The sequence below is a fragment of the Salmo salar genome, chromosome 24, assembly GCF_965601325.2.
Source record: "Salmo salar chromosome 24, fSalSal1, whole genome shotgun sequence".
Lineage (NCBI taxonomy): Eukaryota > Metazoa > Chordata > Actinopteri > Salmoniformes > Salmonidae > Salmo > Salmo salar.
The window spans coordinates 28,469,541-28,497,429 of record NC_138314.1 but is presented as its reverse complement, the minus strand read 5'-3'; the positions used below and the strand labels follow the sequence as shown (position 1 = coordinate 28,497,429).

Below are 27,889 nucleotides of genomic sequence, written 5' to 3'. Positions count from 1 at the left end.
TTCTACACTCAATACCTCATAATGGCAAAGTGAAAACAGGTTTTTAGAAATGTATGCAAATGTCTTAAAAGTAAGAAACAGAAATACCTTATTTACATACAGTTGAAGTCTGAAGTTAACATACACCTAGGTTGGAGTCACTAAAACTCATTTTTCAACCACTCCACAAATTTCTTGTTAACAAACTATAGTTTTGGCAAGTTGGATAGGACATCTACTTTGTGCATGACACAAGTAATTTTTCCAACAATTGTTTACAGACAGATTATTTCACTTATCATTCACTGTATCACAATTCCAGTGGGTCAGAAGTTTACATACACTAATTTGACTGTGCCTTGAAACAGCTTGGAAAATTCCAGAAAATTATGTCATGGCTTTAGAAGCTTCTGATAGGCGAATTTTCATCATTTGAGTCAACTGGAGGTGTACCTGTGGATGTATTTCAAGGCCTACCTTCAAACTCAGTGCCTCTTTGCTTGACATCATGGGAAAATCAAAAGAAATCAGCCAAGAGCTCAGAAAAAAAGACCTCCACAAGTCTGGTTCATCCTTGGGAGCAATTTCCAAATGCCTGAAGGTACCACGCTCATCTGTACAAACAATAGTACGCAAGTATAAACACCATGGGACCACGCAGCCGTCATACCGCTCAGGAAGGAGACGCGTTCTGTCTCCTAGAGATTAATGTACTTTGGTGCGAAAAGTGCAAATCAATCCCAGAACAACAGCAAAGGACCTTGTGAAGATGCTGGAGGAAACAGGTACAAAAGTATCTATATCCATAGTAAAACGAGTCCTATGTCGACATAACCTGAAAGGCCACTCAACAAGGAAGAAGCCACTGCTCCAAACCTGCCATAAAAAAGCCAGACTACGGTTTGCAACTGCACATGAGGACAAAGATCATACTTTTTGGAGAAATGTCCTCTGGTCTGATGAAACAAAAATTGAACTGTTTGGGCATATTGACCATCGCTATGTTTGGAGGAAAAAGGGGGATGCTTGCAAGCCGAAGAACACCATCCCAACCGTGAAGCACGGGGGTGGCAGCATCATGTTGTGGGGGTGCTTTGCTGCAGAAGGGACTGGTGCACTTCACAAAATAGATGGCATCATGAGGCAGGAAAATTATGTGGATATATAGACGCAACATCTCAAGACATCAGTCAGGAAGTTAAAGCTTGGTCGTAAATGGGACTTCCAAATGGACAATGACCCCAAGCATACTTCCAAAGTTGTGGCAAAATGGCTTAAGAACAACAAAGTCAAGGTATTGGAGTGGCCATCAGAAAGCCCTGACCTCAATCCTATAGAAAATGTGTGGGCAGAACTGAAAAAGCATGTGTGAGCAAGGAGGCCTACAAACCTGACTCAGTTACACCAGCTCTGTGAGGAGGAATGGGCCAAAATTCACCCAACTTATTGTGGGAAGCTTGTGGAAGGCTACCCGAAATGTTTGACACAAGTTAAACAATTTAAAGGCAATGCCACCAAATAGTAGTTGAGTGTATGTAAACTTCTGACCCACTGGGAATGTGATGAAAGAAATAAAAGATGAAATAAATCATTCTCTCCAGTATTATTCTGACATTTCACATTCTTCAAATAAAGTGGTGATCCTCACTGACTTTATACACAGAATTTTTAATAGGATTAAATGTGTTTAAATTAAATTGTGAACAACTGAGTTTAAATGTATTTGGCAAAGGTGTATGTAAACTTCCGACTTCAACTGTAAGTATTCAGACCGTTTGCAGTGACACTAGAAATTGAGCTCAGGTGCATTCTGTTTCCATTGATCATCCTTGAGATGCTTCTAAAACTTGATTGGAGTCCACCTGTGGTAAATTCAATTGATTGGACATGATTTGGAAAGGCACACACCTGTCTATATAAGGTCCCACAGTTGACAGTGCATGTCAGAGAAAAAAACCAAGCCATGAGGTCAAAGGAATTGTCCGTTGAGCTCCGAGACAGGATTGTGTCGAGGCACAGATCTGGGGAAGGGTACCAACACATTTTTTGAAGCATTGAAGAGGGAGAAGGGCCTTGGTCAGGGAGGCGACCAAGAACCCGATGGTCACTCTGACAGAGCTCCAGAGTTCCTCTGTGGAGATGGGAGAACCTTCCAGAAGGACAACCATTTCTGCAGCAGTCCACCAATCAGACCTTTATGGTAGAGTGGCCAGATGGAAGCCACTCCTCAGTAAAAGGCCCATGACTGCGCACTTGGAGTTTGCCAAAAGGCACCTAAAGGACTCTCAGACCATGAGAAACAAGATTCTCTGGTCTGATAATAGCAAGATTTAACTCTTTGGCCTGAATGCCATGCGTCACGTCTGGAGGAAACCTGGCACCATCCCTACGGTGAAGCATGGTGGTGGCAGCATCATGCTGTGGGGATGTTTTTCAGCGGCAGGTACTGGGAGACTAGTCAGGATCAAGGGAAAGATGTATAGAGAAAAATACAGAGAGATCCTTGATGAAAATCTGCTCCAGAGTGATCAGGACCTCAGACTGGGGCGAAGGTTCACCTTCCAACAGGACAACGACCCTAAGCACACAGCCAAGACAACGCAAGAGTGGCTCTGGGACAATTCTTTGAATGTCCTTGAGTGGCCCAGCCAGAGCCCGGACTTGAACCCAATCTAACATCTCTGGAGAGACCTGAAAATAGCTGTGCAGCAACACTCCCATCCAACCTGACAGAACTCGAGAGGATCTGCGGAGAATAATGGAGGAAACTCCAAGATTACAGGTGTGCCAAGCTTGTAGCATCATACCTCCCTGACCAAGGCCCTTCTTCCCCGATTGCCCAGTTTTCCCGGGCGGCCAGTTCTAGGAAGAGTATTGGTGGTTCCAAACTTCTTCCATTTAAGAATGATGGAGGCCACTGTGTTCTTGGGGACCCTCAATGCTGCAGACATTTTTTGGTACCTTTCCCCAGATCTGTGCCTCAATAAAATCCTGTCTTGGAGCTCTATGGACAATTCCTTCGACCTCGTGGCTTGGTTTTTGCTCTGACATGCACTGTCAATTATGGGACCTTATATAGACAGGTGTGTGCCTTTCCAAGTCATGTCCAATCAATTGAATATACCACAGGTGGACTCCAATCAAGTTGTAGAAACATCTCAAGGATGGTCAATGGCACAGGATGCACCTGAGCTCAATTTCGAGTCTCATAGCAAAGGGTCTGAAAACTTATGTAAATAAGGTATCTGTTTTAAAAACCTGTTTTCACTTTGTCATTATGGGATATTTTGTGTATACTGATGAGGACTATTTTTTTAATTAATCCATTTTAGAATAAGGCTCTATTGTCATAAATTGTGGAAAAAGTCAAGGGGTCAATGGGTGGAGGTGGTTGATATTGTCTCCCTAGACTTTTGGGGACGTTTTACAATTTGTGGGCTCATTTCATAAATCATGCACATGTTTTTGTAATTTGTGAGCATGTTTTGTCATTCGTGAGCTTGTTTTATAAATCATGAGCACGTTTTATATCAATTCATGCACACGTTTTTGTAATTCATGAGCATGTTTTATAATTCACGAGCTCGTTTTATAAATCATGAGCTTGTTTTATCATTTGTGAGCTTGTTTTAAAAAAAATCTCAGTTAATGTCACATCCAGGGCTCAATACATTTGCGTTTTGGGGGGTTGCATTTCAAAGCAATGACTGAGGTCACAGATTATCCATTGTATTGACCAGATAACCATGTGGTTGCTCTAACAATGAAAATTAATTTCTTTAAAAATGGAAGGCAGTCGAGGAGAAATGAACAGGACCATTCTAGCCAATGAGAGGGCAGAGACGAGTGTAAACGACAGGCACAAGTCCGATAGAGGTTTTCTCAAAGTTGTCGGAATGACACGTGTCCTACTTAACCTAAACATTACGAAACTTCTATTTGATCAAATACGCCACTGGTAACAAATAAGCCATCAAAAAATGTTGGTAATCAAGGACAACTTGCATAGTAAAATAAATAAAACTCCGGGTTTGGTGAGCGAAAAAAAACACGAAAAACGACACCTGCTGGAGAAGACAGATTTTGGGTCCAGTTATCCCTCTCGCTTCGCCTCTTCCTCTGCTGACGTTCACAATTAGCTGACAAAACTTGGTTGTCAGTAGTTACAAAGTATGTGGCTATATATTTGCACAAGATTAGCAGTGGGGTTAAGGTTAGGATTAAGTTTAGAGTTGGGTTTAAAATCAGATTTTAAGAAGAGAAATTGTAGAAATAGGCGGGGTTTATGACTTTGTGTGTGTGGTAACTAGTGACAACCACAAAGGTTGGACCAGAGATATTAGATAAAGGAGATGGGAATCCGATTGGCAAAAAGGAGAAATATATAGACCCCTTTCTGTGTACAAGCATTGCCGCATGAGTGTGATGCTCGCAAGTTGGTGGCAGAACAAAGGGGAGTTCTTATAGTACGCCATCAAAAGAATCCTCTATTTACATGTTGCATATGACTGAATTTCACATTACTTTTAGATTATGAATGTCCTGCTTAATATAATGAGTGTCATCATCACAAGTGAACTGCATTATACTTAAAAAACACTTCACCCAGTAAAATGGCTCTTTGGTTAGCTTTTGCTAAAGCCTATGTCAATGAGCGTTAGCATTCTAGTTAACAACGGCTGCATCCAAAGTAGTTATTTTGCAAAGATCACAACCAAATATAGTGACTGTTCAAGCAAGTGACTGTTCGAGCAAGATTCAAAAAATTGTAAGCAAATGACAAACCAAAAAAAAGTGATTTTGTTTAGAAGTAATAAAAAAGTAAATGTAGACTGTTGAATGGGCAGAGATGGAGATGATGTATTACTGCCGCCAAGAGTCTCGCGCATCTTTGCATTACGTCAGTGTGTCGTTTACTGGAAAAGGGTCCATAACGCCACACCCAGCAGACTGTTGACCAATCGCGGTCATGCTGCCAGTTGTTTGAACGCTCGGAAGTCGGAGATTTCCGAGTTCCCAGTTTTTTTTTACGTGGCACATTAGTCGACAAACGTGCGTATTTTCCTCGAAAGTACGTAATGTCACAATTCCAAAGCTGTACAATATTACAGAAAGCAAGTTAATGATCTCAATTTTTGGAAAATATTTGTAATGTTGTACTTGTTATTGACGAAATTGATGCTAATGTTGGGGTTTAGAACTAGCGCCAAATTGACTCCCATTCACTCCTTGAAGGAGAGCTCTCCTTGTGCCAGAATTGCCCAGAATGAACCGCGCGACCCATGACGTAGCATGGGCAACGTACACAATGGTACGTAACACGATTGCAATGGAGTTTCCCATCTCCTCAAACGTTTCTCTGGTTGGAAATTGGTTTGACGTTGCTAGGCAATATTCGAAAGAGGAAGTGTTTTGCAGTATCATCCGGGTGAATTAGTGGTCTCAGATAATTCAATATGGCAACGCACATGTCGAGGTGCAGAACTTGGGGCCGTGTTCAGAGGTAATGTTCACGTCCATTTTAAAACAGTTGCATCTGTAGTTGCACTGACTTTACTGAAATATGTATGTACCTTTTCGTGGTCAGCTAGCTGGCCAAGTATAGCCTAGCATGCAAACAAGCTAGTAACGTTGCTCGTCGTGGAGCTAAGGACAATCAAAGTCAAACAAAACAATGTTGTGGAAAGCTAGATATTTTTGTGTCTAGTCGTCTTAAACCGAATAGCATTATTGACAGTAACGTAGTCTGGGTAGCCATTTAATTAGATGTTCAGTAGTCTTATGGCTTGGGCGGGGTAGAAGCTGTTTAGAATCCAATCAAAGCACATTTTGGGCTCATTCAGTAGTTTTTACGCGATTAAGTAGAATCCGGTAGAAAAATAATGTTAATTATAATTTATATTCCTAAAACACAAGTTGAAAATGATTTAGATTGTTGTATTTGTTGACATTTTACTGCATTGTTAGACGCTAACTAGTAATATAACAATTTCGCTGCAGCCGCTATAACGCCCGCAAAACTGTGTACCAGACCAATTAACTTGCTTGCTCTATTCTCGAGCCGACTAGGTGAGAAATCTGTCTATGGCCTTGACCAAGGCACTTAACCTTAATTGCTCCTGTAAGTCGTTCTGAATAACAGCGTATGCAAAATAAAAAAGTTCAGTAGACATTTATCATTTCATCTCCTTGTGCCACAATACTTACAGTAGATGGACAATAGGAAAAAGTTCAAGCAACATTTTGACAGGATAATTTAAGCAAATCATCACCTCACTGGTGGTTCTACATGGTGATGGGTTGGCTTTCATTTGATCAAATCAAATGTTATTCGTCAAATGCTTCGTAAACAACAACTAACAGTGACATGCTTACTTACGGGCAATTACCAACAATGCAGAGAAAGAAATTGGAGAAACATTAGAAAAGGAATAACACATAATTGCACAATGAGTAATGATAACCTGGCTATACAGGTACCAGTACCGAGTCGGTGTGCAGGGGTACGAGGTATTTAAGGTAGATACGGTGCCTTCAGAAAGTATTCACATTTTACAAAGTACTCTTAATGTCAAAGTGGAATAAAAATTCAAACATTTGCAAAGAATTTATGAAAAATAAAACATTATATATTGATTAGATAAATATTCAACCCCCTGAGGCGATACATGTTAGAATCACCTTTGTCAGTGATTACAGCTGTGAGTCTTTCTGTGTAAGTCTCTAAGAGCTTTCCACACCTGGGTTGTGCAACATTTATTCTTAAAACAATTCTTCAAGTTCTGTCAAATTGGTTGTTGGCACAACACTGCCAGGTCTCTCACCTCCTCCCTATAGGCTGTCTCATCGTGTTCGGTGATCAGGCTGTTGTGTGGTCAGCAAACTTAATGATGGTGTTGGAGTCGTACGCAGTCATGGGTGAACAGGGAGTACAGCAGGGGACTAAGCACGCACCCCTGAGTGGCCCCTGCGTTGAGGGTCAGCATGGTAGATGTGTTGAAGTCCAGGATCCAGTTACGGCGGGAGTGATGGCATGACTGTCAAATCCGTGAATGTGTTTGTGGCCAGCGACTTTTATTTTTTTTATTTCACCTTTATTTAACCAGATAGGCCAGTTGAGAACAAGTTCTTATTTACAACTGCGACCTGGCCAAGATAAAGCAAAGCAGTGTGACACAAACAACATAGTTACACATGGAATAAACAAACGTACAGTCAAGACACAATAGAAAAAATCTATATACAGTGTGTGCAAATGAGGTAAGATTAGGGAGGTAAGGCAATAAATGGGCCGTAATGGCGAAGTAATTACAATTTAGCAATTAACATTGGAGTGATAGATGTGCTGAAGATGAATGTACAAGTCGAAATACTGGGGTGCAAAGGAGCAACAAAAAAAATAACAATATGGGGATGAGGTAGTTGGATGGGCTATTTACAGATGGGCTGTGTACAGGTGCAATGATCTGTGAGCTGCTCTGACAGCTGATGCTTAATGTTAATGAGGGAGATATGAGTCTCCATCTTCAGTGATTCTTGCAATTCGTTCCAGTCATTGGCAGCAGAGAACTGGAAGGAAAGGCGGCCAAAGGAGGAATTGGCTTTGGGGGTGACCACAGAAATATACCTGCTGGAGCGTGTGCTACGGGTGGGTGCTGCTATTATAAATAAAGCACCTCGATTTTTTTCCTTGCCATTGAGTTTGAAAATGATCAACTGCGTTCTAAGTCCTGCGATGGACAGGCGCGTATGACTAAATCAACAGTACCAAACCAAAGATATTGGGAAACCCTGCTCTAGACTAAAGCCTCCATAGTCTGAGCAGTAGCCTGAATGTTCAACGTCCCAAACGTTAGCGTACACTGACACTGGCAACTTGGATTTCTGGACAAGCACACTTTGGCATCATCAGTGGTTAGCATCTGGTGCTAGCTGTATCATGTGGGTAGGTGAATCTGGTACTCATTTGTGAGAGTTCAGTTCACCTGTCAAGACATGCTGTTGTTGTTTGCAGCAATCCATAAAGTAACCTACATTTTTGCATTTACAGGTTTGGAATTGCAGCGTATAGAAAGTGCAGCAGTGGCAGTGGATATCCCAATATCTCACTCTCTGCACCGTTACCAGGGATCCCCAAACCAGTGTTTGCAGCAGTGGACAGCCATGAACAATGCGAGACTAAAATCACTACTTTGGAAAATGGCCTTAAAGTAGCATCTCAAAACAAGTTTGGTCAGTTCTGCACAGTTGGAAGTAAGTTGCTACAGATTTTGAATTGAGCTGATCTTTCTTTATCATTCTATTTCAGACCGTCTCTTGCCGCATAATCAATAAAGTATGACTGAATATTGATTTGATTTCTCTCTCCTTCCAGTTTTAGTAAATTCAGGCTCTAGACATGAGACAAAATACCCCAGTGGAGTTGCACACTTTTTGGAGAAACTTGCCTTTTCTGTAAGTGTCACCTGTTTTGAGACGTCTTGCTAGTCAACAAACACCTTGTACAAAATATGTTCCACCGTTTTTTTCCTCTCACTATGTTGTCATTTTGTAGCATAAGCAAATTGATTGCTATGTTTTTGTTCATGGCAAATGATGACAACACCTTCTGCATCTTCAGTCCACAGCCCAGTATGGCAGTAAAGATGAAATTCTTCTCACACTCGAAAAACATGGAGGGATCTGTGACTGCCAAACATCCAGGTATGAATAATTTATTTGGCTTTAATGTCCAGGTATGAATAATTTATTCGGCTTTAATGTCCAGGCACAGTATGTTTTCTCTCTGACTGATGGAAAGGTCTAGTGCAGAGTAGGGTTGCTAAGGGTTGGAAACCTTCTTGTACATTTTCCATGGGAAGTTAAGCCTGAGAATTTGGGAAATTTTACTTAAAATCATCAAAAGGTTAGCTTATAACAGTGAACTATTTTTGTGGGATACACAAGGCAATACTAGGTCTTGTGGCATATTTTGGTTAAACTCCCCAATTCAATGGAATTGCAACCCTCTGCATGCACAGTGCATTCTTCCATCACATGTACAGCTGATTCTCAAGATCTTGCACACTAATGAGATCCTATTGAGCCCACCCTACTACACTGTCTGAGCCAAGGACTACATGCTTTCTGGTAAGTTTTGATTACAATACTGGGTGGGGTGAATATATTTTATATGACGTACATGCTGTTTTGTTAACTAGTCAATAGTAGCCTACAGCAAAGTGTGTTTAAATCATTTCTAACTTGTTAAACATTTCTGCTAGTTAGTTTTTGCTACCATGTGGGTTTTAGCTTGCTTGAGCCTGCAAACTGAGTGTTAATTCACCTGTTTCCATATGTTTCATTTTAAAACATTTATCTTACAAAGCAGTTGTTTAATCTAACTGCTTGACTATTTATCTGTACATGGAATTGTATTATTATTTATTTTTTTACACTATTTTTTCCCTAATCTTTACAGGAAAATGCCACAGGCACCATCTGATGTGTGGAGACATTTCACTGCAGCTAATGTAGGGGGAAAAGCTGTGTACATTTGCAAATACTGTGCCAAATCATATGTGAAGAATGCAACAAAGATGCAGAATCATCTGGCCAAGTGCATAAAGTTCCCTCAGTGCTCACAACAAACAACCTCTGACAAAGGTCCCTCTACTTCTATTCAATGTGAAAATGATGAATCAGACACCTTATCGATAGCAACAGCTCATGGTCCTCCTGGAATCAGAAGTTTTTTTTGACTCAATGGAGGAACGTAGTCAGAGAAATGTTGATGAATATCTTGCTCGAGCTGTGTATGCAACTGGTTCATCTCTGATGCTCACATGCAATGTGTATTGGAAGAGATTTCTGAATGTTCTTCGCCCAGCATACACCCTCCAACCAGACATGCTTTATCTACTCATTTGCTGGATGCAGAGTTCAAGTGAAGGTCAAGCAAATCATAGAGAATGCAGAATGTATTGCAATCATCTCTGATGGGTGGTCGAATGTTCGTGGGCAAGGAATAATTAACTACATCTCCACACCTCAACCAGTATTCTACAAGAGCACAGACACAAGGGACAACAGACACACCGGTCTCTACATTGCAGATGAGCTGAAGGCAGTCATCAATGACCTTGGACCACCGACGGTATTTGCACTGGTGACAGACAATGCTGCGAACATGACGGCTGCTTGGTCTAAAGTGGAGGAGTCCTACCCTCACATCACACCCATTGGCTGTGCTGCTCATGCATCGAATCTGCTCCTCAAGGACATCATGGCATTGAAAACAATGGATACACTACAAGAGAGCCAAGGAAATGGTTAGGTATGTGAAGGGTCATCAAGTTATAGCAGCAATCTACCTCACCAAGCAAAGTGAGAAGAATAAGAGCATCACATTGAAGCTGCCCAGCAACACCCGTTGGGGTGGTGTTGTCATCATGTTTGACAGTCTCCTGGAGGGGAAGGAGTCTCCAAGAAATGGCCATATCACAGTCTGCTGATATGGACAGCCCCATCAAGAGGATCCTCCTGGATGATGTATTTTGGGAGAGAGTGGTAAGCAGCCTGAAACTCCTGAAACCTATAGCAGTAGCCATTGCACGGATTGAGGGAGACAATGCCATCCTGTCTAATGTTCACTCTGCTAGCAGATGTAAGAGAAGAAATCTATACTGCCCTGCCCACTTCACTGTTGCTCCAAGCAGAGGAAACTGCAGTTCTGAAATACATCAAAAAGCGTGAAGACTTCTGCCTGAAGCCAATATACGCTGCAGCGTACATGTTGGACCCCAAGTATGCTGGCAAGAGCATCCTGTCTGGTGCAGAGATCAACAAGGCTTATGGTGTCATCACTACCCAGTCTCACCACCTTGGCCTGGATGAGGCCAAGGTTCTTGGCAGTCTGGCGAAGTACACTTCCAAGCAAGGGCTTTGGGATGGAGATGCAATATGGCAGTCGTGCTAACATATCTCATCAGCCACCTGATGGAAGGGACTTTGGATCTGTGGCTCTTTCCCCTGTTGCCTCCATCCTCCAAATCCCTTTTGTTGTTCATTGAAGTCATCCCATGTGAAGAGTCAACTCATTTAAAGTTCAATTCGTAACTAAATTGTTTTATTTATTTCTATTGGAAGGATTTAATAATTTGCAATTGTCTATAAGGTTTATCTTTCTGTCTCCATATGATTTGGTAAATATATCCAATGCAAAAAACATCTACATTTAAATGGTATTAATATTCATTTCCATGAATTTCCATATTCCTGTTAATACCCACGGAAAGTTTCCGCATCTGAATATTCCCCAAAATGTACAACCCTAGTGTAGAGTCATGGTACTCTTTATCCATTTTGATGTTGTAGATACAGTATGTAGTTGGCATATACAGTGCATTCGGAAAGTATTCAGACCCCTTTACTTTTTCCGCATTTTGTTACATTTTAGAATAAGGCTGTAACGTATAAACAAAAAAATCCCTCAATCTACACACACTACCCATCATGACAAAGCAAAACATTTTTATAGCAAAAGTATTGAAAATAAAAAAAACGATCACATTGACATAAATATTCAGACCTTTTATTCGGTACTTTGAGGCAGCGATTACAGCCTCGAGTCTTCTTGGGTATGATGCTATGAGCTTGGCACACCTGTATTTGGGGAGTTTCTACCATTCCTCTCATCAGATTCTCTCAAGCTCTATCAGGTTGGATGAGGAGCGTTGCTGCGCAGCTATTTTCAGGTCTCTCCAGAGATGTTCGATCGGGTTCAAGTCCGGTCTCTGGCTGGGCCACTCGAGGACATTGAGACTTGTCCTGAAGCCACTCTTGCTTTGTCTTGTCTGTGTGCTCAGATTTGTCTTGTTGGAAGGTGAACCTTCGTGCCAGTCTGAGGTCCTGAGCGCTCTGAAGCAGATTTTCATCAAGGATCTCTGTACTTTGCTCCGTTCGTCTTTGCCTCCATCCTGACTTGTCTCCCAGTCCCTGCCACTGAAAAACATCCCCAAAGCATGATACTGTCACCACCGTGCTTCACCGTAGGGATGGTGCCAGGTTTCCTCCAGACGTGACGCTTGACATTCAGGCCAAAGAGTTCAATCTTGGTTTCATCAGACCAGAGAATCTTGTTTCTCATGCTCTTAAGAGTCCTTTAGGTGCCTTTTGGCAAACTCCAAGTGGGCTGTCGTGTGCCTTTTACTAAAGAGTGGCTGGCCACTCTACCATAAAGGCCTGATTTGTGGAGTGCTGCAGAGATGGTAGTCCTTCTGGGAGGTTCTCCCATCTTCACAGATGAACTCTGAAGCTCTGTCAGAGTGACCATCGGGTTCTTGGTCACCTCCCTGATCAAGGCCCTTCTCCCCCGATTGCTCAGTTTGGCCAGGTGGCCAGCTCTAGGAAGAGTCTTGGTGGTTCCAAACTTCTTCCATTTAAGAATGAGGGACCTTCAATGCTGCAGAATTGTTTTGGTATCTTTCCCCAGATCTGTTCATTGGCACAATCCTTTGTCGGAGCTCTACAGACAATTCCTTCGACCTCATAGCTGGGTTTTTGCTCTGACTTGCACTGTCAACTGTGAGACCTTATATAGACAGGTGTGTGCCTTTCCAAATCATGTCCAATCAATTGAATTTACCACAGGTGGACTCCAAGTTTTAGAAGCATCTCAAGGGTGATCAATGAAAACAGAATGCACCTGAGCTCAATTTCGCTTCTCATAGCAAAGGGTCTGAATACTTATTTAAATAAGGTATTTCTGTTTTTTATTTGTAATAAATTTGCAAAAATGTCTGGACCTGTTTTCACTTTGTCATTATGGGGAATTGTGTGTAGATTGCTGATAAAGAAATTCATATTTAATACATTTTAAAATTAAGGGCGTAGCGTATCAAAATGTGGAAAAAGTCAAGGGGCCTGAATACTTTCTGAAGGTACTGTATAAATGATCTCAGTCCTGCTTTGTGGAAGGGGATGAAGATATTCAGTCAGTTTGTAGGATGCCTAAGGTTCTATTCACAGAGACACAACCATGTATGCAGTCTCTGCCGAGGTGAAGGGACTGGACACGGTAGTCAGCCTGCTCTCTGACGCTGTATTGCAGCCACGCCTACTAGGTGAGTCAACACTGAGTAACAGATCTGTCATGTTTAATGATGCTTCCCTTAATGACTAGAGAAAATGTTGACTTAATTGAATTGTCTACAAAGTAACAGACTGGTAAATGTTTTTGTGGGAGTATATTTTCATCAAGGATGGCTCTGCTTTGGGTTACTAGATGAGGAGATTGAGATGACTAGGATGGCTGTGCGCTTTGAGCTGGAGGATCTGAGCATGAGGCCTGACCCTGAACCTTTACTGACAGAGATGATCCATGCAGTGAGTCATGTGACTGGTTGATCCACTCTAAGTGACAGAAAATTACAACACTCTTGAGCTGCATGAAATCTATTGTTGCACTGTTTCTAATTGACTTTGGCCCACCTCTCTGCAGTGTACATAGATGATCAATTGCGCCATTTGTTGACACATATTTCTATGGCGATACATAATGTTTCACAACACTTACTCTGTGAACAAGGCAGCGTATCGGGGGAACACCGTTGGGTTGCCTCGCTTCTGCCCAGTAGAGAGCGTGGAGAAGATCGACAAGAAGCTGCTACACATGTACCTGCAGAGCTACTACTGCCCAGAGCGTATGGTGCTAGCTGGAGTGGGCATCGAACATGAACAACTGGTGGCCTGTGCCAGGAAATATCTGCTAAATGTAAAGCCAGTATGGGGTGCCAGTACGCCTACCAATGTCGACTTGTCTGTGGCACAGTATACTGGTGGAATCGTAAGGGTAAGTATTTTTCCCTTTGCTTGCTTTTTCCCTTTTCTTTTTAAAATATTTTCTTTACTAAATCAGAATGTAAACCTTTGTTTTTGATCCTCTCAGATGGATAAGGACATGTCAGATGTGAGCCTTGGCCCCACCCCCATCCCTGAGCTCACACATATCATGATTGGCCTGGAGAGCTGCTCCTTCCTGGTGGGTGCCCACTTTGATCGGTTGGTGTGGAGGATCTCCTGCCCACTTGGTTGAACTGTTGCAGGCTCTATGCTATCCTGTAGCTGGATGTTCTATTTATAATATATGCATGTTTTGTGTTACAGGAGGATGACTTTATCCCTTTTGCCGTCCTCAATATGATGATGGGTGGAGGTGGGTCCTTCTCAGCGGGGGGTCCAGGGAAAGGCATGTTCACTAGACTTTACCTGAATGTGCTCAACAGGTAAGCATGATGCAACATTCACAATTGTAATTAAAGTACTTAATATTGTATTATTTTGTGGATTCTGTTTATTGATTTTTTTTTTTTCTTCTACAGGCATCATTGGATGTACAATGCCACCTCATACCATCACAGTTATGAGGACACTGGCCTGCTGTGTATCCATGCCAGTGCAGACCCTAGACAGGTAGGGAGAGGGGATTTGGGAGAGGCATGCAAAGGCAGGACTTTACACTGTAGATGAAGGGCTAATACAAAGCTGCCATATGCTTAGAGAATAACATCAGGAGAACAGTTCAAAATAAAAACAATATTTTACTTTGTATGCGTGTTCTCTGAAGTTGTGAAAGTGCTGCTGCCATTCCAAAGTTGTTGATTACAACATCTTGCTTTATCAAGGTTCGGGAAATGGTGGAGATTTTAACCAGAGAGTTCATTCAGATGGCTGGGACAGCAGGAGAGGTAAGGCTTGCCATTAGCCTGCGAGGGGAAATTATGTCACAAAAGCGACAAAGCTTTCTGGACTTTAAACTCTTTCTTGGGACTTCAAAACTTTGCATCTCTCTTTCCGTACTCAGATGGAGTTGGAGAGAGCGAAAACGCAGCTCAAGTCCATGCTGATGATGAACCTGGAGTCGCGGCCGGTTATCTTTGAGGATGTTGGCCGACAGGTTCTAGCCACAGGGAAGAGGAAGCTGCCACACGAGCTGTGTGACCTCATCAGTGAGTACTAGTGCCCTCGATCATAATAGTGGATATTGATATCACCAAGCCCAGAATGAAACATTTGTCAAAAAAATCTTCATGGAGTAGGCTAATCATAACTGTCGTGACAAATCAGTACTTCTGTATGCTGTCTTTTCACTCTTTCCAGGTAACGTTACAGCGAGTGACATCAAGCGGGTCACAACAAAGATGCTGTGCAGCAAGCCAGCAGTAGCAGCCCTAGGAGACCTGACAGAGATGCCCTCCTATGAGCACATCCAAGCTGCCCTGTCCAGCAAGGACGGACACCTGCCTCGCATGTACCGCCTCTTCCGATAAACCCCCTCGTGTTTACCCAGGCATCACTGTATATACTGGACACTGGCCTACACTAGTGGTCTGGCAATGGAGCTGTGCTAAGCTCTGGGAGAGGACTAATGTTTGGATCTCAACTGCAAAAGAAAAGTGCTGAGAGAGTGGTGATTTTAACTACATTTTATTCAGTCAGGAAATACCCCTCCCTGTGTATTCGGAGAGTTACATTTTATTGCCAGAGGAAGTTTAATTTCCTGTTGTTCAGTATCTTACCAGACCCATGTTGGCTGGGACGCTTGGCATGCCATCCCGTTTAATTCCAAGTATGTTTGAATGAGTGTGGGTGAATATGGCTCGAGTGCTGCATTGCTTGATCTGCAGGGTGACCTACAAATGACCTTAATCTCAGAAGGGGTTGTGATTCTGTTCTCTAGCCTTTAGGATAGCAAACAGGCCTTGCAATGTCCTACTACACTGTTTTCACAGTTGATACAGGTACTTCCTTCAATGTTACACTTCGATTTCACAGGCTGAAGTCTCACCTAAGGCCTTGTCATCTTCAACAGAGGGTGACTGAAATCTGTAAGAGACACTTCTGACTAACTGCTAGCACTTCTGTCAATGTCCCTTCTCACACACATAGCTGAGTTGGTCACCTCTACCGCACAGGAGATAATGCGATAATAAAATAACATTGGGCAATGCTTGGATTGGTGTCACCAATCATGCGACTGTTGTTTCTTGTAGATAGATACACATTGATCTCCACTTAACCAGACTGAAATAAGATACTGTGTTGTGTAGTTAGTTTTAGTATTCTCAGTGTTCTGCCTGCGCTCCATTCTTTCATTCAACCCATTCCAACACAGTTTTGACCTCTGTATGTAAGTAGTACTGTATGTGTGTGCTGATATCCTCTCAGGTGACAGAAAATCTTAACATTTGTTTCTCTGTTGCAAAACTATATTGCTAAATTGTAATAATGTATCCACAGCTTTTTCACTATTTGTGTTTCATCGAGACACTTCATATCAGAATACTGCCACTATTTTATTTCAAACCAAGATTTCTCTGGGTCCTCGAGAGAAAGTGAACCTATTGAATGTGAAGACCCATATGTGTATCTATATTCAGCCCAATTTGTTTCTGGTAAATAAATGTTAATATTGCCATAAAATATTTGTCTTATGTTTGGACTGCCAATGATTTAAGTTCTGAAGTTGAAACTGTCTTTGAGGGATATTCAATGTCCACTTCAATGTTATTGGTCACATACACGTGTTTAGCAGATGTTATTGTGGGTGGAGCGAAATGCTTGTGTTTCTAGCTCCAACAGTGAAGTAATATCTACCAGTTTCACAACATATACACGTAATTCTAAGTAAGGAATGAATTAAGAACATATATATGCGTATGTCCGAGTGGCATTGGACTAAGATACAGTGGCATAGTATAGAGTACAGTATAGAGGTCGACCGATTAATTAGGGCCAATTTCAAGTTTTCATAACAATCGTTAATCGGCATTTTTGTACACTGATCATGGCCGATTACATTGCACTCCACGATGAGACTGCGTGGCAGGCTGACTACCTGTTATGAGAGTGCAGCAAGGAGTATCTTATAAAAAAACAATCTTAACATAATCACTAGTTAACTACACATGGTTGATGATATTACTAGTTTATCTAGCTTGTCTTGCATTGCATATAATCGATGCGGTGCCTGTTAATTTATCATTGAATCATAGCCTACTTCGCCAAACGGGTGATTTAACAAGTGCATTCGCGTAAAAAGCACCGTCGTTGCACCAATGTGTACCTAACCATAAACATCAACGCCTTTCTTAAAATCAATACACAAGTATATATTTTTAAACCTACATATTTAGTAAATATTGCCTGCTAACATGAATCTTTTAACTAGGGAAATTGTGTCACTTCTCTTGCGTTTGCAACAGAGTCAGGGTATATGCAGCAGTTTGGGCCGCCTGGCTTGTTGCAACTTCGCCAAACAAGGGATGATTTAACAAAAGCGCATTTGTGAAAAAAGCACAATCGTTGCACGAATGTACCTAACCATAATCATCAATGCCTTTCTTAAAATCAATACACAGAAATATATTTTTTTAAACCTGCATATTTAGTTAAAAGAAATCCAGGTTAGCAGGCAATATTAAATTAGGGAAATTGTGTCACTTTTCTTGCGTTCATTGCACGCAGAGTCAAGGTATATGCAGCAGTTTGGGCCGCATGGCTCATTGCGAACTAATTTGCCAGAATTTTACGTAATTATGACATAACATTGAAGGTCGTGCAATGTAACAGGAATATTTAGACTTATGGATGCCACCCGTTAGATAAAATAAGGAACAGTTCCGTATTTCACTGAAAGAATAAACGTTTTGTTTTCGAAATGATAGTTTCCGGATTTGACCATATTAATGACCTAAGGCTCGTATTTGTGTGTGTTATTATGATATAATTAAGTCTAAGATTTGATAGAGCAGTCTGACTGAGCGGTGGTAGGCAGCAGCAGGCTCGTAAGCATTCATTCAAACAGCACTTTGTGCGTTTGCCAGCAGCTCTTCGCTGTGCTTCAAGCATGGAGCTGTTTATGACTTCAAGTCTATCAACTCCCGAGATTAGGCTGGTGTAACCGATGTGAAATGGGAGCTAGTTAGCGGGGTGCGCGCTAATAGCGTTTCAATCGGTGACGTCACTCGCTCTGAGACCTTGAAGTAGTTGTTCCCCTTGCTCTGCAAGGGCGCGGCTTTTGTGGAGCAATGGTTAACGATGCTTCGAGGGTGGCTATTGTCGATGTGTTCCTGGTTCGAGCCCAGGGAGGGACGGAAGCTATACTGTTACACTGGCAATACTGCCTATAAGAACATCCAATAGTCAAAGGTATATGAAATACAAATCGTATATAGAGAAATAGTCCTATAAATTCCTATAATAACTACAACCTAAAACTTCTTAATGGGAATATTGAAGACTCATGTTAAAAGGAACCACCAGCTTTCATATGTTCTCATGTTCTGAGCAAGGAACTTAAACGTTAGCTTTTTTACATGGCACATTATGCACTTTTACTTTCTTCTCCAACACTTTGTTTTTGCATTATTTATACCAAATTGAACATGTTTCATTATTTATTTGAGGCTAAATTGATTTTATTGACGTATTATATTAAGTAAAAATAAAAGCGTTCATTCAGTATTGCTGTAAATGTCATAATTACAAATAAAAAAATAAAAAGTGTTTTTAAAAAATCGTCCGATTAATCGGCAGCGGCTTTTTTTGGGTCCTCCAATAATCGGTATCGGCGTTGAAACTTCATAATCGGTCGACCTCTAGTACAGTATACACAGTTGAAGTCGTAAATTTACATACACCTTAGCCAAATACATTTAAACTCAGTTTTTCACAATCCCTGACATTTAATTCCCTGTCTTAGGTCAGTTAGGATCACCACTTTATTTTAAGAATGTGAAATGTCAGAATAATAGTAGAGAATTTATTTCAACTTTTATTTCTTTCATCACATTCCCAGTGAGTCAGAAGTTTACATACACTCAATTAGTATTTGGTAGCATTGCCTTTAAATTGTTAAACTTGGGTCAAACATTTCAGGTAGCCTTCCACAAGCTTCCCACAATAAGTTGGGTGAATTTTGGCCCATTCCTCCTGACAGAGCTGGTGTAATTGAGTCAGGTTTGTAGGCCTCCTTGCTCACACACGCTTTTTCAGTTCTGCCCACAAATTTTCTATGGGATTGAGGTCAGGGTCTTGTGATGGCCACTACAATACCTTGACTTTGTTGTCCTTAAGCCATTTTGCCACAACTTTGGAAGTATGCTTGGGGTCATTGTCCATTTGGAAGAGCCATTTGCGACCAAGCTTTAACTTCCTGACAGATGTCTTAAGATGTTGCTTCAATATATCTACACAATGTTCTTTCGTCATGATGCCATCTATTTTGTGAAGTGCACCAGTCCCTCCTGCAGCAAAGCACCCCCACAACATGATGCTGCCACCCCGTGCTTAACGTTTGGGATGGTGTTCTTCGGCTTGCAAGCCTCCCCCTTTTTCCTCCAAACATTACGATGTTCATTATGCCCAAACAGTTCTATTTTTGTTTCATCAGACCAGAGGACATTTCTCCAAAAAGTATGGTCTTTGTTTTCCAATGTGCAGTTGCAAACTGTAGGCTGGCTTTTTTATGGCTATTTTGGATCGGTGGCTTCTTCCTTGCTGAGTGGCCTTTCAGGTTGTGTCGATATAGGACTCGTTTTACTGTGGATATAGATTCTTTTGTACGTGTTTCCTCCAGCATCTTCACAAGGTCCTTTGTTGTTGTTCTGGGATTGATTTGCACTTTTCGCACCAAAGTACATTCATCTCTAGGAGACAGAACGCGTCTCCTTCCTGAGTGGTATGACGGCTGCGTGGTCCCATGGTGTTTAGACTTGCGTACTATTGTTTGTACAGATGAACGTGGTACATTCAGGCATTTGGAAATTGCTCCCAAAGATGAACCAGACTTGTGGTCTATAATGTTTTTTCTGAGGTCTTGGCTGATTTCTTTTGATTTTCCCATGATGTCAAGCAAAGAGGCACTGAGTTTGAAGGTACACCTCCAATTGACTCAAATTATGTCAATTAGCCTATCAGAAGCTTCTAAAGCCATGACATCATTTTCTGGAATTTTCCAAGCTGTTTAAAGGCACAGTCAACTTAGTCTATGTAAACTTCTAACCTACTGGAATTGTGCTACAGTGAATTTTAAGTGAAATAGTCTGTAAACAATTGTTGGAAAAATTACTTGTGTCATGCACAAAGTAGATGTCCTAACCAACATGCCAAAAGAATAGTTCGCTTTAGACAGCCAATGGAAGCCTTAGGAAGTGCAACGTCCCCCACAGACACTGTAGCTTCGATAGAGAATCAAAAGAAGAACTACAATTCTCAGACTTTCCACTTCCTGCTTAGATTTTTCTCAGGTTTTTGCCTGCCATATGAGTTCTGTTATACTCACAGACACCATTCAAACAGTTTTAGAAACTTCAGAGTGTTTTCTATCCAAATCTACTAATAATATGCATATTCTAGTTTCTGGGCCAGAGTAGTAACCTGTTTAAATTGGGTACGTTTTTCATCCGGCTGTGAAAATACTGCCCCCTAGCCCAGACAGGTTAACAAGAAATTTGTGGAGTGGTTGAAAAACGAGTTTTAATGACTCCAACCTAAGTGTATCTAAACTTCCGACTTCAACTGTACATATGAGATGGGTGATGCAATATTTACAAACAATTAAAGTGACTAAGATACCGTAAAATAGTGTAGAGTACAGTTTACACATATGAGATGAGTAATGCAAGATACGGAGACATTATTAAAGTGGCTAGTGTTTCATTTCCTTAAAGTGGCCAGTGATTCCTAATCTATGTCTATAGGCAGCCGCCTCTGATGTGCTAGTGGTGGCTGTTTAACAGTCTGATGGCCTTGAGATAGAAGCTGTTTTTCAGTCTCTCGGTCCCAGCTTTGATGCACCTGTATTGACCTCGCATTCTGGATGATAGCGTGGTGAACAGGCAGTGGCTCGGGTGGTTGATGTCCTTGATGATCTTTTTGGCCATCCTATGGCATCGGGTGCTGTAGGTGTCCAGGAGGGCAGGAAGTTTGCCACCGGTAATGCGTTGGGCAGACCGCACCACCCTCTGGAGAGCTTTGCCGTTGTTGGCAGTGCTTCACCACACTGTCTGTGTGGGTGGACCATTTCAGTTTGTCAGTGATGTGTACGCCGAGAAACTTGAAGCTTTCCACCTTCTCCACTGCGGTCCCATCGATCTGGATAGGGGGGTGCTCCCTCTGCTGTTTCCTGAAGTCCACAATCATCTCCTTAGTTTTGTTGACGTTGAGTGAGAGGTTATTTTCCTGGCACCACACTCCCAGAGCCCTCACCTCCTCGCTGTAGGCTGTCTCATCATTGTTAGTAATCAAGCCTACTACTGTTGTGTCGTCTGCAAACTTGATGATTGAGTTGGAGGCATGCTTGGCCACGCAGTCATGGGTCAACAGGGAGTACAGGAGGGGGCTGAGCGCGCACCCTTGTGGGGCCCCTGTGTTGAGGATCAGCAAAGAGGTGTTGTTTCAGATGACAAAAGCTACATTTTTTAAATAAAACAAACCAATAACAAATATAACAAACATTTTTTATGTGATGTTACATCACAAAGCATGTGTTATAAAAGATGCACATATATGGAGTCCTGAGGAAATCACAAACAAGATCACAGGCACTTGCCATGAGCGTGTAATGACAACTCATGATTCGCCATTACACCAGAATCATTGATCTTCATGCAAGAACAAAATGAATTATCTTCCCTTCGTTAGCACAATACAGTACGTAAAGTAATTTTTGAAAAAGTTACATGACAGTGTATTTCATTTAGTCAAGACAGATGACATTAAGGCAATGAACCAGAGTACGGTCTAACAAATCCCTCCAACGCGATCAACATCACCATTGCAAAAGATGATTCTGTGTCCATTATGTGAGATATTATACAATATGTAAATAAGTTAAATGTTTGAAAGATATTATTCATACATCTGGTATTATACAATGCCAGAAAAGACCATGTATTAAGATATTTCAATAAGTACCGTACTTGCAGGGAATGCATTTGCATCAAGCAACACCAAAGGAACTGACATTTCCTATAAAGTTGATACGAATAACAAGTCAATTTCTGTGAAATCACATGGGTTTGTTTTTTCTTTGAGTAAATCCACAAAAAACTAAAGTTTTGGAGTGAATTGAGCTTTGGTATATCAACTGAAAGTGATGTACACTATTAAACATCTGTAAGAGCTGTTTGATGAAAATGCATTTACAAGGCCTTTGAATACTGTTACACCAAGTAAAAAAAGGTGACATTACATAGCCCATATCAACCTGGCTTGTTAAATAAATTTACAAAATAAAACAATTAGAAAAAAATGTTTAAAGTACAGTTTACATAAAGCATTCGCTTCAGCCAGCCAGCGCACAGATGGAGATGTGACTGACTGACTAAAAGGTCATCTTCAATGGCACGTTCCTCAGCTCAGTCTTGTTTGTGGAAGGGCTGTATAAATAGACCAGTTAACTGCTGAGTCTGCAGGCTGGTATCTGTCATTAATTCAAGGTCCCTGCCCTCAAGAACAGCCCCACAGCTACAACCTCAGCCCCCCATAAACCATGAGTGACAGTTCCAACAGCTCTCAGTAGGGGGTGCTCACAGATCAGTTTCTGTGACTTCCATGACCCACACACAGACTGGGCTGGAAGTGGCAACAAAAGACTGGTTCCCTTTTGTCCCTCCCGACTGGGTCAGAATGATTCTGGAGGGAGGACCGGTCCAGTCAAGTCCGGTCCAGGTTCAGGAGATTGAGCAGATGGTGCTGCTGCCCTGGTTCTTCATGGCTTCTCTCTTCTTCAGCTCTCTGGTGATCCTCCTCCTGATGCCCTCCAGGTACAGACTCCTGTCAAACTGGCCTGCTCCCAGAGGAATACTGGGAAACACACCAGACAGAGAACAACAAATAAAAGTCAGGATTAACAAACTGTTCTAGATAAACTCAGATTTTCATTGACTGCACTTTTGGACACCTATTACTACTACTAATTGTACTACAGTGTACATGAGAGCTGTAAAAAAGCTTGCTGCTGCAACAACTGAGAGGAAGGGGTGGGACTTACTTGTCTCTCCCGGGACGCAGTTTGACCTGGAACATGGCAATGACAGGCCGGTGGTCTGACGTCTTTATCGTTGAACAGCTGGTGTACTTTATCACTTTGATGTCATCCACCTGCCTGTTCCTGAACAGTATTCTGTCCTATAGCACACAGAGGAACAGTAAAATATAAATGTTATTTTGTGTGTTTAAAACAAACCATCATAAAAAAAAGAAGAGGCTTGCTTGAATGAATGGCACTGATGCTGACACATACTGTGTATGAGGGAGTTCTCTGCTTGGAGGTGGTGTCGTACATGTCACAGCCGACATCATATTTGTAGGTGGGGAGGAACTGAATTGGTGCTTCCTGGAAGCCTTTAAAGATGGAACCTAGAACAGAGCATAATACATTTGTATTATATTTTGAAATATCTGTCACAGTGAGCGAGGTAACAATACATTTTGAGATATCTTTCACAATCTAATACATGTCATATTTGCCTAAACCTGTCTGGTTCTTCGTGTTAATATTGTTTTGTTCCATGTAGACATACCATCCTTCATTTCCTTGGAGAGTTGGTCATGGTGGAGCAGAGGGCCCATGTCCACACCTGGGTTCTGGTTTAGAATGGCCTCTACCCCCACACGATCTTTACTCAGACGGAAGTTAAAGTCCCCAAACCAGAAAACCTCATCAAACCGTGTTGTCACATCCGCTGAAAGATATGAAACAGAAATGATCAGTACATTTACACTGGTGTTTTTATTCAGTACTTGTTGCATGAAGGAAATACCATCATTTCTCATCACACAATAAGCATGCTCTTCTAGATGTAACAGCAGTACTGCAATGAACAACTATTTGCCTTTAGGAGTACTTACAGGATGTGGAGCGGTAAGGGTTGGTGTCTGGAAGACCATTAGGAAGAGCAAGTGCTTCAATGATTTTGTTGTAGTCCAGAATCCTCTCGTACACTTTGGAATCTCCAGCTAGAAAACAAGGACATGTATTAAATTACCTAGGGTGTATTCATTACGTCTTGCAATGGAAACCGTTTATATTTTAAAAAACAAACAGAAGTAAACAGAGCAAACAGAATGAAACTGGGGGGGACCTACCAGAATTTGTCCAATAAAAACTTTTTGCAACAGACTAAACATCAGCATAATGAATACACCCCTAGTTAGTAGTGAGACTGTATCCAAAGGCTTTCCATTTCCTGTTTACATTCTCGTCATGTATTGACATCAGTCCCTGAACAACAGACGTGTCACTCACAGGTAAAATGGGAGGTGATGAAGAGGAAGGAAGTGCCAAAGAAGGTGAAGCCGATCCCCACAGCTCCTTTGGTTTTGATCTGAGACATGATGCGTGTTGTGACCGTGGCATGCTCCACTTCTGTTAGGAGATCCGATAATTACAGGGTACAGAGGGACCAAATCACATAATGTACTGTACACATAAAATATGCAGTAGGTAGCCAAAGATCACCTTATAACGTTGCCTCTGTTACAACATTTCAATAAGAGACAACATTCTGAGATTTGTTGATGTAAAGGACCGATTCATTTTCCTCTGAAAATGTCGGGAGCCATTTGGGACAGACCTGAGCAGAACCAAATGAGGTCCCTTCTGACAAACACAGTTAGGTAGAGAACCCCATGGGAGGCTGCGTAGAGCATGACGTAGTACGGCCCCAGAGTCTCCTGAAGACGGATCTCCCATTCCCTTCTGTGACACAGACACACATCAGCAAAGAGTACTGAAGACTTCATTTATATCATTTTTTTATGCACTCATACACAGTCATCTCATACCGGTCTGGACATCCCTCCTGGACTCCGATGATGTAAAAGTCTTGAGCAAATTCAGAGTCCGTCGGGAGCAACAGATCGTCTAGGTTGTTTGGAAGTCCCTGAAAAGGATACGGAAGCGGTGATTTTCCTACATAACAGAATACCAGGACACACGTTATCAAAGAGTGAGTGTAGAATGTGTAGAAACATACGTTCAGGCTCTAGGCCTAATGTTAAACAGTAGGAGCGGCCCCACCTTTTCTCCCTGCATGTTCCATGTGGCTATGTAGATGCCAACTCTCCTCTCTGGGAAGTAGCGGTCCAGCTCCTCAGCCCCCAGCAGGGCACCCCTACCCAGCACACTGCCCTCCAGAAAACTCCTGGAACAACGAGGAAATTAACACTTAGGCTAATAACGGGAGGTACTGTAGCTGACACCAGTGTTGCTAGAGCACACATCAATGCTAATGCTCTAACTGCAGATGTGCCATGGTAATAATTAGCCTTAGCCTACAGCACAGTCTTCTTGGTTACGATTCAAAGCTGATGGTGACTGTGAGACTGTTCACAGTAGGTTATAATAGCTCAAATGCCAGTCTGTATTTCATGCAGAATACAGGCATATTTAACTTAAGGCCCACATCAATTCTTATCATGGGATGTCATGTGCCACATCACAGGAAGTGCATTACGTTATCAATGCAATGGAATATCACCGAAGCCTGGCTATCTTCATTTTAGAGGTGCATCAAACATTCAAAGGATACTATATATACTGTATTTAGATCCAGAATGTGTTAATCTAATACAGCATCAAAGCCATCAAGACTTCTAATAGCACTCTGATACCAGTATGAGTCAATGATCCAATACAGGTAGAGAAGGCTCCTGCAGTAGGTATTTGGTCAGTAATCTGGAGAGGATATCCTGAATGAGAGTATTGTGGAAATACCTGTTCCTGACGTCCCTGGGTCTGATGGGGTTCAACACGCTGAAGGTGGACTTCATGGAGTTGACAGAGATGTTGTCCGACACCATGTTATCCAGAAGCTGGCTGTCGCTCAGGTTCCTGTGCAGTTGCAGCCTCTCCGGCCCAGCTCTCCCCGGCACAATGCCATAATCCACGCAATCCCTGTCAATCCGATTAGCCGTCCTTAAGGATGCGGATGCCACGCTCTGCTCCAGAGCAGGAAATGGACCCGAGGGCTGTAAGGGAGAGAGGCGTACCTTGGAGGACCTCACCCGCTGCTCTGCAGGGTCACTGTGGTGGTCGTGGGGCCCCCGCTCGTACTCTGAAAGGCTCTGGCCCCTGGCTCTGAAGATGGAGGACCCTGATGGAGCCGATTGGGGTCCAACGACAGAGCCCTGTCCGTTCCTCAAGGTGGCAGCACCGCTCAAGGTAAACACGCCTGTAACTGTTGAGTCCTCCTTAAGAGATTCTGTGGAGGAACCGGTCTCAGCTGGGTCGGTCAGACTCTCCTGGCTGTTCTTCAGTCTCCTGCTTCTCACATTCTCCTCCACCAAACCACTGTTCCCTCCCTTTGACAGTGCAGGGGGCTTTGGCAGCAGGGGTGGACGGGGCTGGTAGGGACTGCTTTGGTCTCGTACATCCTGAGGGAATTTCATGGTGTTGTTGAGGAGCTTTGTGGTTTTGTTGTCCTCTGTAGTGGGGTTCACCGGCCTATTGTCACCACTTACTCCTCCTGGATCCTTCCCACCAGGAGCTCCACCAGGTAAAACTCCACCAACGGGCTGAGAGGGGCTGCTGTCCTCCCCATTCTCAGTCATCCTCATAGCAGGCTGCACCTTCTAGGTGCATGGGGACTCCATTTGCTTAGAAGGAGATAATCTAGAAAACAATTACTTTAGCTACTATTATTGAGAATTGATTGATAATATGTATAATTATGTTTGATTGCTCAATTCTATTCCTTAACTCATACTTCACATTAGCTCCATATGTTGGCCTGTTACTGATCTCACACAAGGTATAACGTTAAGATAGGTATTACATCATTAGGCACGATTAATTTGATTAACTAACTAGTTAGCTAACGTTAGCTAGTAAACTGCACACATGGTTGACTCATTATCGGTAGCTTGCTAGCTAGCTAAATTACTGCCTGAAAGTGGCAGCTCTGTTGGCAGCTAGCTAACGTTAGCTGGGTGCTAAACTTACTAGCTAGCTAAGCTAACGTTAGCTGATCACTTTTAAGGCTAGCTAACTAGATAGCCACATCAACGTTAACATGTTATACTCCTAGTTATGGGTTCTGCTAGCAGAGATAGCTAGCTAATGCTTACTATGCGTCCAATCTAGCTTGAGAAACGTAACTAATGTTAGCTGTGTGCTAGCTAATCTATGACAGCAGAACGCTAGTTAGCTAGGAACCTGCCAGCCTGGGAAAGACAAATGCATTAGACATGACGCTTCATTTAATCAAATGATTATCGTTAGATACCTGGGGGAAAGCAAAATCAAGTTTCGTCCATTGCAGGGTTGTGAGAATACATCGTTATTGAGGTAGTTAGCTAGCTATCTTTAGCTTAGCTGGTTAGCTCCGAACGCTAAGCAAACTTTCCACTTCCTTAGTAACGCTTGACAACAGTTTTTGTTACCGAGAAAACACATGCTGCTTGCATTGTACTTGTAGCGCCCCCTACTACAAATGCAGTAGTGGTAGTTATGGTAATAATACGGCTATTAACATAGGCATACCCGTTAGTTTAGTGAGCTATTTTGGGGTGGTTTCAAGGTGTGGAGTTACAATAGTGGGTTAGAGTGAGTATAAGCCTTGCATTTTGAGAGCTTGTGATAAGCTCAACATGTTTTAGTTTGAACATTCTGAATGTAGGAGTGATTTTTGTTTAGAATCCTTGAAGCCTTTATTCCACCATAAAAAAAACATTGTAATTTGTTTGTGTGTAATATACTGAAACTGTTCTGACTCACAGCCACATACAAAACAGTGTGTGTAATGAATCCTCTATGTACCTCCTTACAGTATTAGTAAGGTATATTAACTGTGATGATTTACAAAATATACTTGTTTGTCACACACACACACACACACACACACACACACACACACACACACAC

The 27,889-nt window shown here is 42.1% G+C and overlaps 2 protein-coding genes across 2 annotated transcripts; one reads left to right on the top strand and one right to left on the bottom strand.

Moving 5' to 3' along the window:
* Window positions 1–5,295: 5,295 nt before the first annotated feature.
* pmpca (peptidase, mitochondrial processing subunit alpha) lies at window positions 5,296–15,903 on the top strand. The gene is made up of 13 exons (XM_014171595.3): window positions 5,296–5,482; window positions 8,030–8,232; window positions 8,354–8,433; window positions 8,600–8,682; window positions 12,988–13,082; window positions 13,244–13,344; window positions 13,547–13,810; window positions 13,907–13,999; window positions 14,125–14,243; window positions 14,340–14,430; window positions 14,643–14,705; window positions 14,822–14,966; window positions 15,118–15,903. Exons 1-13 carry the CDS (start codon window positions 5,436–5,438, stop codon window positions 15,285–15,287), a joined length of 1,554 nt encoding a protein of 517 aa, XP_014027070.1. The 5' UTR covers window positions 5,296–5,435; the 3' UTR covers window positions 15,288–15,903.
* A 5,555-nt stretch (window positions 15,904–21,458) lies between these two features.
* Window positions 21,459–27,482, bottom strand: inpp5e (inositol polyphosphate-5-phosphatase E). The gene is made up of 11 exons (XM_014171596.3): window positions 27,252–27,482; window positions 25,742–26,638; window positions 25,046–25,169; window positions 24,811–24,908; window positions 24,600–24,724; window positions 24,272–24,391; window positions 23,875–23,982; window positions 23,547–23,708; window positions 23,267–23,382; window positions 23,015–23,151; window positions 21,459–22,827 (listed from the first exon to the last, which is right to left on the bottom strand). The coding sequence occupies exons 2-11, from the start codon at window positions 26,581–26,583 to the stop codon at window positions 22,695–22,697; spliced, it is 1,965 nt and encodes a 654-aa protein (XP_014027071.1). The 5' UTR covers window positions 26,584–26,638; window positions 27,252–27,482; the 3' UTR covers window positions 21,459–22,694.
* Between the last annotated feature and the right edge of the window lie 407 nt (window positions 27,483–27,889).

Excerpts from the sequence above, each read along its gene's own strand:
- pmpca (XM_014171595.3), top strand. The coding sequence starts at position 5,436 with ATGGCAACGCACATGTCGAGGTGCAGAACTTGGGGCCGTGTTCAGAG. Across the intron at positions 14,000-14,124 it reads TGGAGAGCTGCTCCTTCCTG|GAGGATGACTTTATCCCTTT; the intron begins GTGGGTGCCCAC and ends TTTGTGTTACAG. Across the intron at positions 14,244-14,339 it reads TACCTGAATGTGCTCAACAG|GCATCATTGGATGTACAATG; the intron begins GTAAGCATGATG and ends TTTCTTCTACAG.
- inpp5e (XM_014171596.3), bottom strand. The coding sequence starts at position 26,583 with ATGAGGATGACTGAGAATGGGGAGGACAGCAGCCCCTCTCAGCCCGTT. Across the intron at positions 24,909-25,045 it reads GGAACATGCAGGGAGAAAAG|GGACTTCCAAACAACCTAGA; the intron begins GTGGGGCCGCTC and ends TATCCTTTTCAG. Across the intron at positions 24,392-24,599 it reads CCTCATTTGGTTCTGCTCAG|AAGTGGAGCATGCCACGGTC; the intron begins GTCTGTCCCAAA and ends ATCTCCTAACAG.